Here is a 16,905-nt window from a genome sequence, read left to right as displayed (position 1 = left end):
CAGTACAACAAACTATAGTAAGTACTAGTATGTTAAATTTGAATATGTTACATATTCTCTGTGTTTCATGACATATTATGCACAATAATGACGATATTTAATATAAGAGGGAACATTTTTTTAGGTCCACGAAATTTGTCAAAGTATCATTTTAGGTACGTGAACTTTGAAAATATCATTTTAGATCCGTCAATTACAAGTTAATATCATTTGAAGTATTTTGAACTTTTTCTGGACGAAAATGCTCTTAAGGTCTTCAAATGGCAATTTGGACAATTCTTTCGCCACTCATCTTACGCCAGAAGCCTATAGTCCAACAATTTTTAACGGTAATTTTTTATAATTAAATTCAATTTGGATGGTAATTGATCTCCATTCTGAAATTCATATAAATAATACTCCGAATGACAATCCAAATTAATAGCTATCTAATTTCAAGACAAATAAACAAAATATAATTCACAAATCACCTATAGTAACTTCTTAAAATGCAGTTTAGATTGAAAAAATCAAATAAAGTATCAAGTCTCAATTCATTGTTCCTATATAATTGGTCATCTAATAATTGAAAAATTAACACATAGTACTATTTTTACGGCAAATTTTAATTATATTTAAATTCAATTTGGATGGTAAATGAATTAAATAGTAGTAAAAAAAATTTGTTGGACTCTAGGTGTTTGACGCAAGATGAGTGGCGAAAGAATTGTCCAAATTGCCCTTTGAAGGCCTTATGGGCATTTTCGTCTGGAAAAGGTTCAAAATACCTCAAATGATATTAACTTGTAGTTAACGGACCTAAAATGATATTTTCAAAGTTCACAGACCTAAAATGATACTTTGACAAAATTTGTGGACCTAAAAGGTGTTCCTCTTAATATAATTATATGAAATCCAACATATCAAATTTTATGTTACATTTCACTACAACAAATCAGAGGCATGTAAAAAATCCAATTTTCCTATCATCGGTTTTGATTTCGTAACTAAAAAATGCCTCTTTAATTAGGGCTATGCCAATTGAGAATATGGTGTGGTATCAAATATACACATTTTGTGCATCACCAGTAGGAATAGACAAGACGAGGCAACACACAGCTCTTTATACATGATTCGATACACGCCATCACATGAACAACAAAAATCCTGATATATACTATGATTCGATACACGCCAACAAAAATCCTGATATATATATACATGATTCGATACACGCCAACACAGAGCTCTTTATACATGATTCGATACTCGCTCTTTTCCATTTCGGTCTGTCCCTCAATAATTGTTACTAACGATTTATTTTTATCATAAATGGTAAGTAGGTCCCACATTACACTAACTCACTTCACTCACATTTTATTATAAAACCAATATAAAAAAATGAGTCTCACGTTCCACTAACTTTTTCAACTAACTTTGCTTTACATTTCTTAAAACCTGTGTCCGGTCAAAGAGTGACAATTAATCGGGGACAAAGGTAGTAGTTTGGAAGTTCACCTACTCCATTATAAATTGGCAGTTACAGTGCCCTGCAATATAGGAGGAGGAGGAGGAGGAGGAGGAGGAGGAGGAGGAGGAGGACGAGGACGAGGACGAGAGAGAGAGAGATGGGGAGAACTCCTTGTTGCGAAAAAATCGGGTTGAATAGAGGAAAATGGAGTGCTGAAGAAGATGATAAATTGGTTAAGTACATCAAGGCCAATGGGGAAGGCTCTTGGAGATCACTACCCAAGAATGCAGGTCTCTCTCTCTCTCTCTTGGGATATTATTGGATTTGTTGATTTAGAGAGTGTCTTAGTAAAGTAACGACCAGATTAGATGTATTAATGTTTGTTTGTTTGTTTTTTGTGTGATGTGAAATAAATTAAGGTTTGTTGAGATGTGGGAAGAGTTGTAGACTGAGATGGATTAACTACTTGAGAGCAGATGTGAAGAGAGGGAAATTCACTCAACAAGAAGAGGAGACCATTGTCAAGCTGCACAAGTCTTTGGGGAATAGGTAAACCTCATTCTTGCCTTCTTCATTTCTTACAGTCGATCTATCTTCGTACGATGTTTCGTGTTGCGCAGACCACGTACGAGCTTAAGTTCCTACCAATTGTTTTTTTCCTTTGACTTACTGAACTGATGCTTAGAAAAGAACTCTTACTAACAAAATTTATTGCGTCAAGTCACTGATTGCATCTCATAACGCATGTACTAGCCACGCATTAAGACTTACAATAGGGAAAGGCTAGATGGATGGCTAAAATGCACTCAATGCCAACGTATGCAAAAATGGAACTTTCTTAAAGCTCAACCTCTTGGCTTGGTGAAGGCTTACAAGTTGTAGTAACATTTTATTCCAATCAATTGTAAACACTACTAGTATTTGTTTTGAATGATCCCAAGGCAAAATAACTAACTCTTTACATTATATTACTATATAAGGAGTACCAAAGAGATTAAAGGTGGGGAAAATTGCCCACATAGGCATCGCAGTTGCAAGAATGGCCAAGGATCGATTCCCACACTGCCATGTAATTGCAACTTCTCTCAGGCACAAGTATGTGGCCTTGGAAGGTGAGCTTCTAGCAGGACAGTGAGTCACGGCCCTCCCTTAACGGGCCACTGCGTACCCTATCGGGCTGGGATGTGGGTGGCCTTGGGGTTGGGGTTTCAGCCTTTTACAAGGACGAAAGGTGGGGAAAATTTTAGAGCATCTTCCTTTAAGGTATAAAAATATACCTACATCTTTGTTGTAGTCTATTTTCTCAAGTTTTAGTAACATTCTATTCCAACCTATTGTAAGGAATGAAGTAGGATATACCTAAATATTCATCTCTACCAATTATACAGTCCAAGGAAATCATACGGTAAAAAAACTACAATAAAAACACCAACCTCCCTAAAAAAATCTTTCACCAATCCAAATTTCATGTTTGCCCCTAGTCCCTTACTGACGACGTTCACCCAATAAAAGTGCTGAAAAAATGCAGGTACGGACCTTTAATTAAATGCCAAATGCATGTGCAATCAATATGTAGTATTTCATAATAGTATTTATTACTATGTCAGAATATGTAAATATATAACATTCATAAATTTGATATTTTGCATTTAAAAAAAATAGTTTTGGTGGTGGACGACCCAATATAAGAGCATCCATAATGGAGGATGTCCCGCCGGACGTCGGACCGGTGTGCCGGACATTCACGCGGGACGTCCGCCATTAGGCGAGGGATAGGCGAGGGAGGGTCGGCTGCGGACACCGCACATGCGCGGTTTTTCAAGACGTCCGTCGGGACGTCAGCCATTGCGGTGCCACGACGGACGTCCCGGCGGATGTCCCGATTTTTTATTTTTTTGTTGATGTCCGCTGGGATGTCCTTGGAGATGTCCGCCATTGTGCAGTGGGATGTCCTTATGACGTGGCAGTGCAGTGGGAGGTCCTTATGACGTGGCCGGAGGTGTTTTTGGGAAGTCCGTCGAGATGTTCGCCGGGACATCCGCACCACTATGGATACTCTAAGAAAAAAGGTTGTTTTTCGTTAGGTAGTACCATTTGATATTTTGGTAGGTTCATATATATTATATAGTCTAGCACTACTTTTAAAGCAAGGCCCTTTTATTCAATTTTATTACAACTAGTATCCAATTGCAAATCTATTGTTGGGGACAAAAAGAGTACAAATAAAGTGATTTAGTTGAAGATTGATAAAAGTCTAGTCTATACATTTTGAAAAGTCTACATGCTAATGTTTTTAATAAAGGGGAAGATGTTTATTGAATCCTTTAGGTCCTTAGGATATCGACAAGTGAAAAACTCAAAATTTTCAAAGTAGTTAGGGACTTTCCATAATCAAACTAGATAGAATATGATTTTTCTTACTTATAAATTCATACCCTGCCACTAATGTACATGACTTCAAAGTAATCAGCTGTTATGTTGTGGCACTATCATCCTCTATACTCTAGTACATATTTGTCTTTTTCCCACAAAAGTAGGAAATAAAAGTTAAAAAAGGGAAAAATATCATGATAAAGATTTATACGGTAGTTTCAGTTCTATTATACACAAACAAATGTTGAATATTCTTTTGTTTCATTTAACAACATAATTTATGAACTAGAAAGTGGCACGTTGATAGTTTTTATTGGGCGTTGTATGTAGGTGGTCAGTGATAGCAAGCCATCTACCCGGAAGAACAGACAATGAGATCAAGAACTACTGGAACTCTCATTTGAGTAGGACAATATACCGATATAGGTTCATTAGTGAAGCCACCCTCTCTCCGGAAGACATAATCAAGATAGCTAAGAACAAAGGTCGCAACAGCAAGAATGCATCCGAGCAGCCCCCGAGCTCGAATGCCACGACAGTGTCAAGCAGTGGTACAAATGCACTAATGGTGTCACCCATAAACGACGCAACACAAGGGATGGAGTTGTTGGAGCCATTCATTGAAATAGATGATGACATATTAATGCAGCTCAACCACTTCTTACAAGACGAAGATGACGAGGCAGCCCGGTGTCAGAACGATGGGGATAGATTGACGAATACAGGCAATAGGACTACGAGTGAAGAGAGGGATGGTGGCTGGGGCTCGGATATAGACATGTATGGTTGTTTGTCACCCATCGTTTCGTTTTTCGGTGACGACCATGTGATGCAGTGGGATCACAGCGGTGCTGGAGGCGACATCAATCTGTGGGACTCGTCTGATTTGGGCATACAATCAGAAACTAGACATGTGTGGTAATTAAATTGATCAACTCTGATATTGGTTTTCTCATGCAATCATATTGAATAAAGAAGACTGATTGCAATGTGGCAATGATTTAACTTGTTTCATTTATTTACCACTACTGTTAAAATTAAATTGATTTTTCTATTTAATAAAAAATAACAAAAAATAATATTGAAGTGACAATTATTAGAATAAAAGTAACTATTTTAGGAAATGTGGCAAATAGTTTGAGCACAATTAATCAAATGTTCTCATTAAATTGGCAGTAGCTTCCCCTTTTATACTTTCAGAGCATCTGCAACGGTGGACGGATGGCGTCCGCTGTCCGTGCCAGCGGCACGGAAGAGCTCGTCCACCGCTGGCACGGCACTGCTCGATGCATCGAGCACGTCCATGACAGCGAGCAGGTGACGTGCCGTTGCCTTTGAATTATTTATTATTTTTTTAAAAAAATCGAGTTTTAATTAAAAAACCGATTAAAAATAAAAAACTATTTTTTCACTTCCCAAAAAAAATATATCCGTTTTTACCGTTTTCTACCACTTTTTATTTATTTTTATTTTTTCCCCCAAAAAATAGACATTTTCATCTATAAATACTCCACTTTCACACCCAAAAATTCACACCGCATTCTCTCATTTCCATTCTCGTCTACATTCTCTCATTTCCATTCTCATCTACATTCTCTCATCTCCATTTCTTCCACACATACAACATAACAATGTCCGGCCAAGGCGATCACACTCCGGGCTCCCACGGTTGGAACCCCGATTGGTTAGGTTCACAACCGTTTCCTAGTCCGGAAACAGAATATTCGGCCTCTCCTCAAACCCAAAGTTCGGGCGTTCCGGGTGGCTACCGGCCATACCCAATCGACGACCAAGATGCCCCCGAAGGGCGATACGGGTGGACACCCGAGCCTAGAGTGAGGTCGACCGCCCCCTCCCAAACTCCGACTCCTCCTACTCGCGGTGTCCGCACACCGTACTCGCCGGCGGAGATGGAGCAATTGTTCAAGGCGTATTTGTCAATCTCCGAAGATCCGGAGGTTGGCACGAACCAATCCGGCGATCACTTTTGGTGGCGCATCTGTCGCCGGTACAATGAAAACCGGCCGGAGGGAACAATCGAGCGCAACGAGAGTATGGTGCGCAACGCCATCTACCGAGCCAACGAAGAAATTAACAAGTTCCAGGGGTATTACCTCCAGAAAGAGCGGTCGGCGGGGAGCGGCCGGAGCGAGGTCGACATCATCAGTTCCGCTATGTCGACCTACCAATCCATGAACTACAAGGCGTTCAAGTACCTCAACATTTGGCAGGAGACGCGGTCGCATCCGAAGTATAGGGGAGGCGTAACATCCTCCTCTAGCGGCTCCTCCAAATAGTCAAGGTCGGTATCCCTATCCGACTCTGGCTCCGAAGACGTGGTTAGCCAACTCGCCGGAGCTAACTTGGATAGCCCCGAAGCCGGCCCGAGCGGTTCCCAACGCCGACCGCAAGGAAGGAAGAAGGCGGCGGCCAACCGCCGTTGCACCGCGACTCCATCCGGCGATGCTCCCGACCCCGCTCCCTTTCCCGTTCCCTATGCGCTACCTCCACCCCCCACCAACTCGTTGTGGACCCTTTTGGCCCAACTCAATATGGCCAATAGGTCAACTATGACCCCCTCGCAACTTCGATCGCACGAGGCCATGATATTGGGCCTCCAAAAACAATTGGGGGTAGTGCCGTCGGATGAGTAGTCTTCCACGGGGATATTTTTAGCTTTAATTATGTAATTTTTAATTTTAGTATTTTAATTAAGTAATTTTTAATTTTTAGGATTTTAATTATGTAATTTTTATTTTTTAGGATTTTAATTATGTTTTTTTTATTTTATTTGTAATTTGTAATATTATTCCAATTTTTTTTAATTTTAAGGTTATGGAAATGTTTTTATTTAAAATGAATTGTGTTCGTTCTTGCGGAAGAGCACAGCTGTTGGTGTTGTGCTCTTGCTTAAGAGCAGACATGAATAGTGGCGTCGGACCCACAACCGTGCTCGTTGGCAAGAGCACGGTTGTGGGTGCTCTTAGCATTAAAAAGTTAATGGTACAATTATAGAATAAAGAATGTCTACAAGAAATGCATATATGAAACGAATCTGCCTCCAAGAATGGCAAAAAAAGTAGGACTTCACCGGCCATGATACATTATCAAATGAAGGAATAATAACTTTTAAATTACGAAGATTAGTCAAATATAATCAATGATATAAAGTTAAAAACTAGTAGATATTAAATCACGAATTCCATTTTTTCTCAATCGTCGAGATTCGTATACATGTAAGATGAGATGAGTAAGTTCTTTAAAATCAAAATGTAACTCATGTAAATATGGACTACTTTATCGATAATATTGAGACACAAAAGAAAGCACAAGAATATTGGAATGTCTAACCTTTAAGGAACCTTTGCTCCAAGCAATCCTAAAAACCTTTCTCCAAATCCAAAAGCATGACAATCTATTTGTTCCTCCTCACAGCAAAGAACGAGCTCCGACTCCGAAAATGGCGGTGACGCACGCCGATCTCTCTCCCACACCCAAAACCACCAACCTCGGCAGCAAAACCGGCGTCTTTCTCATGGTCCTATCCATATTACTAGGCCTCTTCTGCTTCATCCTCTGCCTCATAGCCGAGGCCGCCCGCTCCCAGGCCAAATGGCGCGATTCCCAGTGCACCTACACGGGCACCGGAAAGCTGCCCCTCCTTTCCGCCACCGCGGCTTTTGCTGCGCTGGCAGCGGCCATGGTGGTGCAGCATGTCTTTCTATTGGTCGCTGTCAGCAAATCAGTTGAGATCACCTGGGACCCTCAGTCCCACTTCGCCAAGACTCTGACGTGGCAAGCCGGCTTTTTCTTCGTTGCCACGTGGTAAGTACTGAAAGAAACCCTGTCGATAAATTGGTGATCATGACCCTTTTATAAATGAGTGGATAATAACTGGCAGGACGACATTTGCTGTTGGCGAGATCCAACTGTTGGTCGGGCTGAGCGTGGAGTCAGGCCACCTCAATGACTGGGAGACGCCGCGGCCGAGCTGCCTCGTCATCCGACAAGGACTTTTCACGGCGGCCGGAGTTCTGGGTCTGGCGACGGTTTTCTTCGCCGCAGGCTTGTACATCACGGCTCTGCGGGCGGAGAGGTACATTCAAATACAGGAGAACATGCGACGAGACATATTGGAAGTTTCGGTCATGTATGCCTCCCCGCCAAGATCACCCACACGGGATCAGCCCGTCGGGGCTGATCGGGGTGAGGGGCCGAATTTGCCGAGACAAGATGAACACTATGTTCATTCACTGGATTACTACTTACGAGCGTTTGACAAGCAATCAAGACTTGTTTGATAGGGATTTATTTCTAAAGATTTGTGAAATGCAACAAAGCTGTAACATAACCCCAAATCGATAGACAAATATTCCAAAAAAGAATCATCAAAGTTACAACAATGTCACACATTCATAATCAAACATGTCGATCTAGAACGTTTCTCCGAATCAGATCCGTGTGATTCTACCATGATGCCACAAATTTATCCGAGTCATTCTCAACGAGTCAATAAGAAACCATCGTATTTTTAACCCAGAAACGCGCAAAGCGACTTAGCACACCACCTGCGGAAGGTGTTGTCACAATGAATGAGGAAAATCAGCCTGTAACAATTTCCTACTATCAATCACCTAACCCTAAAGCAACCAAAATTTAGCAAGTACGCTTTGCATACCATGCCGATTTTCTTCAACCACGCGACTATCAGAGTGTTGTTTCCCGACGTTCTGAATTTGAAAAGAATGAAGCCCGTCTATGCAAGAAAGGCGCAGGCGCAACACGTTATTGCAAGAACAAATCTATAGCATGTGTGCGTTGATCACGAATTGTCAGCACAAGTGACTATGTACAAAGATCTGAAAGGTGAGTCAGCTACATAAAGACGGGCAGGCTAAACCGGAAGATTATCCAGTTGGTATTCGTCAAAGCCAAACTCGTTTTCCACTGGCGCCAACCCGTCTTGCTGCTGCAAGTAAGAAATCGACTTACCATAGAGTTCATTTTATCACATAATAATCACATTCAAAAATTGTGAATTACAACGTTTACCTGCTTGAGAAGCGTGCTCATGAGGTCGTCCTGGCCCAACTGATCGGGAAAGAGGCTGTTTTGGAAGCCCATGTCGGGTAGTCTTTCAGTCTTGATTCTTAGAGAACTATCAGCGTGTGATGGCGTGAGCTGCTGCCCGAAGTTTGTGCCGTTGCCAAGACTGGTAGCAGTTGAGAAAGCGGCCTTGTTAACGGATGTAGTCCGGAGATGCCCATTCCTATGATCAGAGGCAAATGCTGGTTGGACTAAAACTGACGGTGGAACATCCAGACGGCTTTGAACATTGGAATGTTGAGGAGTTTCAAAGGTTGATCCAACATTTTGCAAGTCCCAAGTGTCGGTTCTGTTCTGGCTGAGCTCGTTGAACGCATCAAAGTTGGGTAGAAAGCCTCGAGATCCTTTGATTTCAGAGTTCACCTCTTCTTGGAGAGTCGTCCCTTTGGAGGTATAACTTGGGATTCCTGAGTTACTAGTGAGTGGAATTGAATTCCCGGATAACTCCATGCCCTGACTCCTCGAAAATTCTACTACAGACGTGGGCTGGGAAAGGGACTTGTATGTCAGAGGACGAACATTATTATCCATTCCAAACCGGCTAAAGACGGATCCGGGAATCGGCTGAGACAAACCAGGTTGCCCTACCGATGATGGAAAATTCAAGACCGGGTTACCACCGACTTCGTTTAACATTTGTGTCCTCGACTGTGGTTGAACCATCTGCGTGAGTAAAGAATTACTTTGGCCTGACTGGGAGTGCACGTTCATAAGCGTATTACCAAAGGGCTGTCCAGACTGGTGCAAAGCAGCAAGCTGTTTCGAATCCATATTCGTAGGGATGCCATGGAGTAGATTCACTTGCTTACCATTGCTATGGTGTTGCTGCCCATCTAGAAACCTCATGTTTGGATTATCGAAGCTGAAAATGTTGTGCTGATCAACAATGGGCACAGATATACCTGATTTGTTGGTCACCCTACCAAGTGCTGCAGCTTGGATTGAAGCAAGGCTTTGAGCTGGGATTTGACCTGAAGAAGCATAAGCTTGAAGATCGAGGCCGTTGAGCGAGCTTATTGAGCCAAAACCTGAATCCTGGGGTCCAAGAAACGAGTTCCCGAGTCCATTCTGGGGCTGTCCACTAAGCCTTCTAAGATAAAGACGATATTTCTGCATCATTCAATTGTCAGCTGTCAGAGGAATCATGAGGAGACTCTGATAAACGAAGCAAAGTTCTGATTTCAACTAACCTGAAGGTGGCTTGCAACATTCTCTCTTGTGAGGCCCGGGACGTTCATTAATTCCAAGATTTTCTTTGGTACAGCCTCTGTTTTCGTGGACAGAAACGAATATAAGAACGTAACTAATCCGTGCAAAGAAACTAATTCATCTGAGGAACTTTCTCAATTAAACTCCATTTCTAAAAGAAATTATATGTGTTCATATTTTTGAACTGCAACAGCCAAGTTACAATAGTACTTGGGATCACTTAAGATTTATCACTTATTTACTAGTAATATGTAAAATACGATGCAATAAATTACATCTCTTGAAGCACTAAAACTATCTGAGTTCGATTTGTTTGGCCGTAACTTTTGTTTTTTCATTTTTGTCCTAGTTCAGTCAGTATTACTAATTAACCACGAAACCAGAAACATCACAGCCAAAAGATTCAAAAGGAAAGGGAGTTGGGACATACTGTCGATCCCAAGTTGATTAACAGCAGTTACGAACTGCTGGTGCAGCTCCACAGACCAAACAACACGCGGTTTCTTCAATGTAGATGAATCGTCCTTGTCATCCCCGTCATCCTCCTCCTCTTTCCTCTTTCTCGAGTTTCTCCAATTCCCTTCGTTAGCTGAAGAAGAGTAATCAACATCATCCGTAGGCTTTTGCTGCCGATCTCCCTCTTCCACGCTTCCCGACTGTTCCGCATCCTTTTCCTTCCATTCATTCTTCTTCTTACGAACCACATGCTGCCATATGTTCTTCAACGCCTCCATCCGAACCGGTTTTATCAGATAGTCACAAGCACCATGAGTGACACCCTTCATCACGACACTTTTGCTATCATCAGCCGACATCACTAAGCAACCACAAATGATCAAGAATCAGAAAAACAACAAGGTCGAGCGAGTAACATATCGATTAATAATTATAGATAAAAATGATATACGAAGCTGGTACTTACTGATGACTGGTAGATCCATCTCCAGTCCAACGCGCTCCAAGAGCTTAAAACCATCCATGTCAGGCATGTGGACATCACTTATAACAACGTCGAATCCATCCTTGTTATCCCTAAGTAACTTCAACGCAACCTCAGCTCGACCGCATGTGGTAACTGAAACCTCAAAAGCAAGAGATCACTAACCAAAACAATCACCTAGCCTAGTGAAAGCTGAGTTAAAGAACAAGATTCCATAATACTGTTGGCTAAAAGGCAATGAAACAGCAAGCTCCACCACATTCGGATTCGTTCACAAGATCTACAAAATAAACTCTCTAGATTTCTGATCCCAAACATCTACTTCTTCTCCCTCTTAAACGAAAATCCCCTAATCAATCACACAATCAAAACCCCAAATCTAAATTTCACACACTAAACTGCTAACAAAAATACCTAGTTCTGTTGTAAGATCTGTGATTCAAACACACTTATCACAACACAATAGGTTTTTAAGCTTTCTAAGCAACATCTTAGACTAAACAAATCAAACATAACAAGCAAAAATCAATTAACAGTAATTCAAATTTTACCTTCATAGCGGCAATTTCTCAGCATCTTTTCTAAGATCCTAAGACAAGTGGGGTCATCGTCGACGACGAGAACCCTCAAACCCGCCGGAAACTGATCGGAAACTGCATCGCCGGACTTCCAAGAAGCACTTGAAGTAGTTACAGACATGGAATTGACTCCAAGATTCATTTTTTTTTTGCCAAAATCAACAAAACAACACTATAATTCCAGGAATTTCAATATGCTGAAAATCACATATTTCGAGCTATGTGAGCATAATTCATTTGCAGTCACTGAAAATTCAAGCACCCATATGATAGAATAAAAAGGAAATAAAAGTGGCGTCTTCAAGATTGGATTTTTACTTATAAATAAACGGATCAAGTGAGAAAAGGAAACTTGCTAGTATTTGTGATTCGAGGAAATGAACTTCTTTTTTTATTAATTTTAGGAATTTACTCAATTTATTGGAATTATACTAGTGCTGTATTTTATGAGTATAATTTATCTTTATTTTTCTTGGTATTTTCATTTGATGGTGGGCACTTCGTTGAGTGTGGATACAGCTCACCTATAACAAACCCCACACCAGCCAAATATATTTAGATAAAAAAATTTATTTTTATTTTATGCGTTTATTAGTAAAATTGGTAAATACTCATTGAGGAAGCTAAAATTATTTCTCTTGTGGGTAAAATTTTAAGCTAGTGGCTGTTCTAACGGAACTATATTGACGGAAATTTACAAAGTTGATGTACTCCTATTATTTAGTTTCTATATACCAAAAAGATTTGTTGACTTAATAGAATAAGTCTCCAAGTTAGAGATTTTCTTTCCTTAACAATTTAGAGAGTTAAATATAGAGGGGGGGAAAATATGTTCAATTTTAATAATTGAATTGTATCAAAATATTGAATTTTGTTTATTTTTTTAAGTTTCTTGAATTTCTTTCTCTTCAAAATCTGAATTTTCTTATGGTTTCAGACTATTTTTTTTAATCCAAACAAATTTTATATTTAGATGACCTATTATATAGAAAAATATTTTGAATTTTCAAAATTTCAAGTTTTTGGAAATTTTTAGATAGTTTGAAATTTTTGGTTTGATTTAAATTTAATAGTAGATTTTTTAAATTTTCAGATTAGTTCTTTACTTGCATACATTAAAATACAGTCATAAATATCAATGATCACCCAAGTTAAATACAAATAATTTATCATAAATAAATGGATTTCTTGCCATAAATCAAATTAATTACTACCAAATTAAATCATGAGCTATAAAGTTTTGCTTTCCAAAAGTTTGTTTATTGTGCATACGTACATTAGTTCGTATCCAAACTCATACATTCTTCTTATTATTATGAGTACTAAAAAAATGAAAAGGGTAGTGATGAATTAGCATATAATTTAGGGTAGTGATGATTTAGCATATATGGAAATACTATATAATAGGGATAATTTATTGTTTACGAGTATATATTTTCCCAAAATTAAGGGATTTACCCTAATTAGTTGAATTTTATTTTATACAATTACCCTTCACGTAACTAAGGTAGATGATATGTTCCGATTTCAAAGTTTTCATTTATGATATTTTCTTATCAATATCAACAAAGAAAATATACTGTTTTTTCATACACTATCGATCGTAACGTGTCATGTAGAGAAAAATAATAACTCTATAATTTTTTCATTTTATTTATTTTATGGAGTAGTATATCTCTTCGCTATTTTAAAAAAATTAGTACTATTAGGATAATTTAATGCTCCAAATAATACTCCTAATTTGTTTACCATACATATAAAAAATGAATATAAGACAAGAGCTTTAGGCTGATATATAATTTGTACAATATTAATTTAATATGGAGTAGTTCTTATATAGTTATTCTGATTTGAAAATTGAGGTAAGTTTTTAAATAAATTTTAAATTAATTTTTAAAAATTGTTCAAATTGGTTAATACTATATGTCAAGTTCAAGATAACAATATCATGGAAATTTATATTCAAATTTGGTTCACTATTCGACTTATTTTATTATCCACAAACAATTTTTCATCTCAATCATCGGATCGAAATAATTTGTAAAAATATCATTGTTACTCCACCGACATTGCTCGAGTTTGTTTCCAATTCAACGAACTTCATATAGTTTTTATAATTTTCTAGTTTAATAAGGTAGTGAGCTTGAATTCAATAGAAGCAAAAATATTATCAAAATAAAAAAATAATCAACAACAAAGACAACTCCTGCCAACAATGGACAAACCAATAATCCAAAAAACCGCACGCAACATACTAAGTAATCTAATGGTCGACCACCAATTATATGACAGGCTTTGTAATTCTATCCATGCCATCTTTTAATTTCAATCTTTTAATTTCAATCAGGTTTTCACTCATTTATCCCGAGATATAAAGATATTTCAGGCACCAATCTTTTATCTATGCTCCTAGTCTCCACATAACAAGTTCCTTTTAATTATATCAATGCAGTTTTCATCTTTTGTAAGATAAATTTATTTGTGAGCCACCAAATTGACCACAATTGAGCTTCACATCCTCTTATAAAGCTTTTCAAAATAGTACGTACGTCCATCTATGAAAGGAAGAAACATTGGATCTTTAGATATGCAAAATACCAAAAATCTAGAGAACTTGCATAATGAAAATAATTTGGTGGACCATTTTTTGGTTCCCCTTTCAAAAGGTGCAAAGATCATCTTCTACATCTGAGATAATATATGAATTGGTCACATTCATAAAATAATCCACGAATTATGCAAATACAGACTAAATGCAACGGCAGCGGTGTATTACTGGAATTAACGGTTACAGTTTCTCTTTTAGCATCTTGGAGTGTTTACATACCCTAGAAAAAAAATTATTTTAATCCAAAAAAAATGCCCAATAATCAGATTTGCTGAAAGAGGAAACAACTGATGGGAAAATAATACAAAAAACAATATTAGGTTGAATTATTTAAATGAGAGTTGCCGAGTTAACAAGTTGGAATTGAGGTGTTAAGCACATGGTATGATGCATGAATTGAGATCTGCTACCATAAATGTTGCAATTTTATTTGCATGACATGTGCATTTATTGCAACATCTCTTAGTATGTGTATGTCCACCCTTTTTCTTCCACTTTCTAGGTTGGTGGTGGTAGGGAGGGTAAAGTTGGCCACTACACTTTTTTATTCCAATTTTCTTGGATCTTTATTAATTTTCAACTATACCATTATTTGGGTAATGATTTTCAAGTCTAAGAAATTAAGTGTAGATGTTATTTAAGTGAAAAGGCAAGGACCCCCCCCCCCCCCCCCAGTTAAAGATAATAGCACATTTGAGGTGAAGTTTGTATGAGGATCTCAAATTCAGAAGAAGATTAATAGATAGTCACATTGATTCTGATTCAGATTCAAAGCTATTGTAAAATATGTTTTATGTATCCACTAATTAAGAAAATGTGATATTCAAAGTATGTTTTAAAAGAGAATGACATAGTATTTTTTAAATTTGGTAATATATACTCATAAGAATATGGTTCATTTACGAATTTTTCTTAAAGTCAAAATATTGAACTACATCAGTTCTTAAATACATTAATATCAGTTAATATTACAAACATATCAGTTTCAGACTTAATATTAGTTTGTTGATTCATGAATATCAGGAATTAATAGTTTTTGTGATGTCAACTGATATGAATGTATAAAAAAACTTATACTATGATTTTTAGTTCTCTCACTTAAATTATTCCCTATATTTATAATCATGATTTCTGTATAGAATAATAGTATAATAGTAATATTTTGTCATAATAATCTTAAATCCTATACCAATATGAATAGCATAGTGTATTTTCTTTAAAAGCACTAGGGTTTACAATTTTATAATTCCTCCCTAAATTGGCAAGTGTCCCTCATCATTAGGAGCTTGAGAAATTTTCTTTAGTACAAAAATCGATCTTTGTCTTTGTGTTTTGTCCTTCTACGGGTAGTGGAATTATTTTATATCATTGTATGACATTATTCAAATTCGTTTCAAAATTTCACAAATATTTGGGAAAATAATGGCATTTTTATTATGGTTTCAATATCTGGAAAAACCACTATTGATGTCTCTTTCACTAGTGTTCGCATTTTTATTTAATCTTTTTAACTTACCTTTTTGTGAAGAAACCACTTTCAACTATAATACGAAAGTCATGATACTATAGATATAGAGTTTGAGAAATAACGGTAGTTTTAAATGAAACAAAACTTTTGCACACCACAAATAAGTGCTTTGTGGTCAAAACCACTAATTAGACGTTTGGCAATCTTTTATAGGGGGATGGATGGATGGAGACTTTAGTGAAATTTAGTTGGAAATTTCACTATTCTTGTTTTGCCTATTCATATTATATTGGAGCATTCTTAAAAAAATAACATCAATTTTTAATTATCATATGAGTAAATTTACAATATAGTAACAAACACGTAGAATATACTTTATCTTCATTGTTTATTTTGTGGACTAATTAAAATTTCGGCTACCTAGCTGCTGACTCTCACAATTATTACAAATTCAGGCCTAAAAGTAACAACTTACAACCCTATTATATTAGATGAAGTATTGCCATCCAATTAACAATGAGAATGATTTTTTAAAATCTCTAATATTATGTCAACAAAACGGTAAAAAATACGTTGATCATGTAATGAGTAGATAATTAATTTACATGAGCTATCAAATTATTATTGTTGCAGAGATTGATTGTGACATAAGACGAAAAATTTAAAAAGAAACTAATAAAGTTGAACCCTTTTAGAATATCGTCAAGTTATTATTAAAAAAATCATATGTCAATTTGGATAAGGCTGGAGATGGTTGGTTAATCAAGAAATTAATACTAATATTTAAACCAAATCTGAAGATATCTTTCAGCACACACATATAAGTATATGCTTTGTGTTCCCATGTCCAATCTTTGTTTTCTTTATTCTATTGGAAACAATTCCTAAATATTAATTCTCATTTTGTTCTCAATCACCAATTCCAAATATCTAATGTTTATGTGGGTAATATCAAAATGTGGGTTTCTCTTGGGTATAAATTAAAGTCCATTGCAACGTTTATAAAAAAAACTTTTTATTTCTTTCATCGTTCTCAAATATCTAATACTAAAATTTAATTTATTTACAAATTTTCACGTTTTTATAGGGTTATAATTATCTGAAATTAAATAGTTTGGTTCGACAAAATGTGTCTATCCTGTTAAAACTGACCTCTTCGTTTATTTCACATAA

The 16,905-nt window shown here is 37.3% G+C and overlaps 3 protein-coding genes across 7 annotated transcripts; 2 read left to right on the top strand and 1 right to left on the bottom strand.

Moving 5' to 3' along the window:
• Positions 1–1,585: 1,585 nt before the first annotated feature.
• Positions 1,586–4,820, top strand: LOC121769867 (myb-related protein 308-like). The gene is made up of 3 exons (XM_042166632.1): positions 1,586–1,740; positions 1,870–1,999; positions 4,154–4,820. The coding sequence occupies exons 1-3, from the start codon at positions 1,608–1,610 to the stop codon at positions 4,743–4,745; spliced, it is 855 nt and encodes a 284-aa protein (XP_042022566.1). The 5' UTR covers positions 1,586–1,607; the 3' UTR covers positions 4,746–4,820.
• A 2,216-nt stretch (positions 4,821–7,036) lies between these two features.
• On the top strand, positions 7,037–8,124 carry LOC121772055. Its single transcript, XM_042169001.1, has 2 exons — positions 7,037–7,648; positions 7,725–8,124. Exons 1-2 carry the CDS (start codon positions 7,284–7,286, stop codon positions 8,122–8,124), a joined length of 765 nt encoding a protein of 254 aa, XP_042024935.1. The 5' UTR covers positions 7,037–7,283.
• Positions 8,125–8,166: 42 nt separating this feature from the next.
• Positions 8,167–12,073, bottom strand: LOC121772054 (two-component response regulator ARR1-like). 5 transcript variants are annotated; one of them, XM_042169000.1, is made up of 8 exons: positions 11,630–12,073; positions 11,061–11,213; positions 10,569–10,955; positions 10,120–10,196; positions 9,832–10,039; positions 8,876–9,762; positions 8,502–8,792; positions 8,167–8,391 (listed from the first exon to the last, which is right to left on the bottom strand). In XM_042169000.1, exons 1-7 carry the CDS (start codon positions 11,796–11,798, stop codon positions 8,718–8,720), a joined length of 1,956 nt encoding a protein of 651 aa, XP_042024934.1. In that variant the 5' UTR covers positions 11,799–12,073; the 3' UTR covers positions 8,167–8,391; positions 8,502–8,717. The 5 variants fall into 5 exon arrangements, with proteins under 5 accessions (XP_042024934.1, XP_042024932.1, XP_042024930.1 ...); XM_042168998.1 differs by having other exon boundaries at positions 8,167–8,430; positions 8,876–10,039; positions 11,630–12,072; XM_042168996.1 differs by having other exon boundaries at positions 8,876–10,039; positions 11,630–12,072.
• Between the last annotated feature and the right edge of the window lie 4,832 nt (positions 12,074–16,905).

The sequence above is a fragment of the Salvia splendens genome, chromosome 16 (assembly GCF_004379255.2).
Source record: "Salvia splendens isolate huo1 chromosome 16, SspV2, whole genome shotgun sequence".
NCBI lineage: Eukaryota > Viridiplantae > Streptophyta > Magnoliopsida > Lamiales > Lamiaceae > Salvia > Salvia splendens.
This window is presented reverse-complemented; position numbering and strand designations above follow the sequence as displayed.